Source organism: Seriola lalandi, unplaced genomic scaffold (genome assembly GCF_002814215.2).
Source record: "Seriola lalandi dorsalis isolate HSWRI2012SDOR001 ecotype SW California unplaced genomic scaffold, Sedor1 jcf7180002054137, whole genome shotgun sequence".
In the NCBI taxonomy this organism is placed as follows: domain Eukaryota; kingdom Metazoa; phylum Chordata; class Actinopteri; order Carangiformes; family Carangidae; genus Seriola; species Seriola lalandi.
This window is the reverse complement of record NW_019524690.1, coordinates 17,067-22,177: the sequence shown is the minus strand read 5'-3', so window position 1 is coordinate 22,177 and position 5,111 is coordinate 17,067. Positions and strand designations below refer to the sequence as shown.

The 5,111-nt window shown below is 44.0% G+C and overlaps 1 protein-coding gene across 2 annotated transcripts in view; it reads right to left on the bottom strand.

Annotated features, from left to right (window-relative positions):
- LOC111653011 (microtubule associated protein 11) overlaps positions 1-4,443 on the bottom strand; it is a 9,284-nt gene extending 4,841 nt beyond the window's left edge. The window contains exons 1-5 of one of the 2 annotated variants that reach the window (XM_023403449.2): positions 4,040-4,443; positions 2,582-2,916; positions 1,516-1,611; positions 1,209-1,338; positions 564-650 (exon numbers count right to left, since the gene is read on the bottom strand). In XM_023403449.2, coding sequence (XP_023259217.1) covers positions 564-650; positions 1,209-1,338; positions 1,516-1,611; positions 2,582-2,916; positions 4,040-4,232 — 841 coding nt within the window. In that variant the 5' untranslated portion in view covers positions 4,233-4,443. Of the gene's footprint in view, positions 1-563; positions 651-1,208; positions 1,339-1,515; positions 1,612-2,581; positions 2,920-4,039 lie in introns of both variants that reach the window. The other variant, XM_023403448.2, reaches the window with a different exon arrangement.
- Positions 4,444-5,111: the final 668 nt, after the last annotated feature.

Here is a 5,111-nt window from a genome sequence, read left to right as displayed (position 1 = left end):
GGGGGTGGGGTGGGGGCAGATAATAGCATTTTAACTGGACTTCATTCTTCTATTGCATCTGTTCTCTTGAATTCTGCGACATTTGTCTCAGTGTGTTTATGAACAGATGTAAAATAATGTATTATAATAATAGAATTATAACAATAAAGTTAAATGAATTAAAATTGATGTGCAGTAAAATGATTTATACAATGAGTCACTTCATGATTTAACAGTTTCCAGATTTAAAATAAATCAAACTAATACAAGACAATGTGAAGTCACATGAAAGAGAGACAGCAGATTGTGCCCTGATGCTGATGATCATCACATCGCTGACATTTACTCTGTTTTACATGCATTTAACTTTCAAATCATGTAAATGAGAAACCTGGTTCACTTCCCTGGTCCAGAGAGGAAGAGAAACCTGATCAACATGACGACACGTCTGCTGGAAATATTTCAGCCTTTAACTCGTTTACACTGAGCGATCAGACGCTGTTATCGTCTACACCAGGAATCTGCTGGTCTGGTGTGAATCCAAAAACATCTGCATGAGACCTGAAGAAGAAACGATGTCCTACCTTTGAGGACGACGAGGTGCCTCCCAGAGACGGTCATCTGCTTGCAGCGGACGGTGGGAGGCGGCAGAACGGTCAGAGTGGTGCTCACTGTGGACGAGGAGAGGAACATGTTTCAGCTCGCAGCAACGACACATGAAGAAAGATTAATACCAGGAGGCCACGGTGCATTATACTTTTACAAGGAGTAGTTAAGAAATACAACAACATAAAACTGAGGATAGATATAATAATCAAAATCACATGTTCAAGGATTTAATGACCTGTTGAATTTCTACTTTCAGTCTTTAGTCTTGAGTTGTTTCCTTGTCCTACAACACAGTGGTTTTATTCTCAGGGCTTTCCTGTATTTTGAATCTCATAAAAAAATCAAAAACTAGCCTACATGAAGGAAACATGCTGCCCCCTTATGTCTACAGCTGGTACTACAGTTGTCTGCCCATCTACTCACAACATTACCTGATCCCTTTAACTTTGCTTCAAACTTCAAACTGTGTTTACACCTCATGTGACAAAACTCTGGAAAGTAACAACATTTTGTTCAGATTGGACTTTTTCTGAGCATCTGAGGGTTCGGTCGAGAGTTTACAGGCAACACGAGGGTCAGGGAGCAGGAGACAGATTCTGTAATGAGGGTGTGTGTTGTACCCTGAGCCTTGAAAGTGTTCAGGTCGTGTCTGAAGGTGTGTGTCGGTTCTCGTTGCTGCAGAACGCTCAGGTAACCGAGCTCCTGCACCTCCGCTTTCTCTGCCTCCCTCTTCCACACTGTGACCATCACCTGAACACAAACAGAGAATAAAACCACAGTTCAAACACACTACACTGAGTCAGGTGTCAATAAACATGTAGGAACAGCCTCAGGTCCAGACAGTGAAAATGCCCTAAAAATATGAATCAAAGAAGAGACAGACAGACAGACAGACAGACAGACAGACAGACAGATGTTCCTCCTGACCTTGACTTTTAGGGTGCTGACGGGGAGTTTGTCCAGAGAGACGGTGAGGGGGAAGATGACTTCGTCCGTCAACACCACCGGCTCGTCCAGAGGAGACTGAGATGGGGAAACAGACTTTTTCAGAGAGCATCATGATTTTCACCTCTCACTGAGCAGCAGCTGGCCTTTCAGTGACCTCACACAGTCGCAGCTCAGAGGTACAAAGAGATTTAACCATCGGAAACATCTGTGACGTTGTCTGAGGCACGCCAGTAGGGACTTCAAGCAGCGACGGTTGAAGGGACGGCTACGGCGTGATGCGATGACATAGATTCTATGTCGACACTTCCTATTGCGAGACTAGTTTACCCTGTGATACGTTAAAGAGTTGGCAGGTAATTATACGTTTTTCACCATTAGTAGTTTTATGGATTATGAGTATATTTGTTAAAGATACCTGATAATTTGACTGATTTTTCCAGGTTATTCAGACGTGTCTGTGTCTATGAGCAGCACCGTCCGTGGTGCTGAAGCATCAGATGGATTTAAATTGTTTCTAAAGTTTATATCAAAAGCTCTCAGGTCGTTTTAAGAGACATGTTGTAGCGATGTTCAGAGCGACCTCGGTTTCCTGAAGATGTAAAGTAGTCGTCACTTTAACCGTCGCTGCTTCAAGTCCCTAATGTCTCCAGAGACAGACGCTGGGTAGAGCGTGGCCCTAATGGTCACTTGTAACTCATTCCCATTTTTGTGTAGTGTGTTAGCATGCTAACATTTGCTATTAGCACTAAACACAAAGTGCAGCTGAGGCTGATGAGAACAAAGGTACCAGGAATGTCTGTACAAAACATTGTCTATTTATTTAGTTGAAGTTGAGATGTTTCAGCGACAAACCTTTGACCTGCAGGTGGCGCTACACGATGATTCAAAAAGTCATCAGGATTCATCATCTGGGGAACATGAACGTCTGTACAAAATGTCATGGTAATCTTTCCAACAGCTGTTGATACAAAAGTGGAGGAGTGATGTTGCTGGACTTGCTGCCCAACTCTCAGGCCTATCAACCTGAGCATCAACACGGCCGTACCTGAACAGGTGCCCTGCGGAACTCCCTCGCCGCCGTCCCAGATGAGTTGTGGATGAGCAGTGGTTTGCAGTCCCTGAAGCTCCGACACCGGGAGTCCACCCTGCTGCCGAGCGCCGCAATCGCCGCCTCTGCCGCTGCAATGTAGTCCTCCTCGCCATCTTCGTTAGCCTCGTCCCCGCTGCCCTGGTAGTCATGGTGATGGTGATTGCCTCGGTGGCGGTTGCTCTCACCTGGACTCACGCTGGCCACAGCGCACAGAGAGCCGGCCAGCTCCCTCCACGCCCGGCTGCTGGCTGACTCCGACCCAAAGCCGGCTGCGGTGCCATCACTGGCCACTGCTGGAAAAGGGACACAGTGAATACAGGTGACACATTCATCCCATAAACCTGGAGCCCTTGTCATTTCTCTGCTGTTTTCCCTGGTTTTCTTCCATACGCCTTGTGTTTTATCCCTAGTTCAGTCCAATATTCATCTTAATTTCACCTGTAAGGTGGTCCAGTATTCTCTGGTGTGTCAGGCCTGGGTTGGTCCAATATTCACTAGAATTTTAACCCTAGTTTGGTCTGCCGGTCTCTGGCATCGTCCCAGTTCCTCTCATATCATCTTGCATTATAACCCTGACAGTTGATTTCAGTGGCACCACACTTATTTACACGTGGTCCACTCTTTTATTTTCAGATGACGCACGTGACATTTATTTTCAAAATAATGTTGACAACACTGGACTCAAAAAAGCTCAAACAACTCAGTGAATATTGGTGGTTCTGCCTGTTGGTCTGTAAAGCCGGACATTATTATGACATTACTCTGTAATATTTGCTCAGTGTTCATAGATTTCTTGACAGTCCCACAGATTGCCGCTGTAGGATGACTCATTTTTATGTAGCTGCTAATTCTCTGGTGATAACACCTGCATTTTTTGTTTTCATCCAAGCTTATTACTGAGGGAATTTAAACTGTTCTTCAGGGTGTGTTGTTTTATCTATCTTATCTATCTCTTTATATATTCTATCTCTTTTGATCAGGTTAGTTTTAACAATAAATATAAATCAGTTTTGCACTTCATAAGTCATAAGGTGCATTAGCAGTATATTGGGTTGTGTGTTATAAGACTTTCTCCGTAGACTCAGGTGCCACGAATGAAAATACATCCTCCACTAATTCTGATGCAACTGCAGAATCCCCCTGCATGTTAAAGACATCAGTATGTTGCCTCCCATTCACATGCATTTTGAGAAAAAATGCATAATAATCACAACATATATTTGAGGGATGCTCATACTCACTGTTACAACCCCATAAAATATATTAAAGTGTATTTACTACTGATAAAAACGCAGTGATTTCCTGTTTGAACATTACAGAGACACAACAGAATTGTGTTGGTGTGTCTTTCTCCCCTCCGCCCTTTCAGCCACAGCCAGATGGGGGGCATCCTCCTTCCCTCCCCCGCCTTACCGGGGCCGTGCTCGGTCGGCGTCGCCCCCGCGTCCCTGCAGCGCAGCACCAGCAGGAAGCGGACCGTCTCACCCAGGTAGAGGTGGCTCCGGCGGGGAAGAGTACGGTACCGGGCCGGGTCCGACAGATCCGTGATGGGCACCGCCGGGAAATACATGAAATACTCGCACTGCGACTCCATCATCTGCACCATGGCGACGAGCGGAGGAGGCAGAGCGAGCAGGAGCAGGACCAGAGTCAATGCACTGACACACGAACAATGAAACGGACACTTCCCGTTTCCACTATCAAAATAAAAGCACGGACCGAGCCACAGAAAGGTGAAAAACTAGACTATTGCGCCTCTTAGTGGCCATATTATGACCGATACATGTAATATCGAGGTATAAAAAAAGAAGAAAAGTGTCAGACACAAGTCAAATCAACGGGAGGGGAATCATGAAAATAATTTTCAAATTACGATAAGAATGACAAAAACTAAATTTATTACAATAACCAAAACACAGCATAAGCATATGACAGAAATTGTGATAAATAAAATAATAAAATAAATTCAAAACATGTCTTGCTGTTGTTGTTCATATTATTGTGAAAGTGGTGTTGATTTCATGTATTTGTTGTGCCTGATTACATTTAAGATTATATTCCCAAATTCACATATCATCAAAATACCAAATGAAGGAATAATTTTTGATTTATTTTGAAATGAATAAGACATGAAGAAGCCTTTTAGTAGGAACCCATCTTATAACTTGGTCATTAATCAGTCCATAGTTTTGTCCGTTGTTGTAGTTGTCTGGTCGATGGAGCGTTTTAAGCGGGAGTTAAGAGACGGAACAACGTGATTGGCTGGATGAGTCTTGGAGCAGCGAGTTCACGCACCAACCGTCAGTGTGGTAACTTTTCTACTTTAGCTCGCAGCCGCCATTTTGTTTCTGCGGAGAGGAAGCGCGGGCAGGAGGCCGCGGTGGCGTCGACGGAAAGTTGCTGAAAGTCAACAAAACTTTAAGGGAGCTGCTTAATTAATTAATTTATTTGTTTTATCAGATATGTTTTCAATTATTATAGCGAA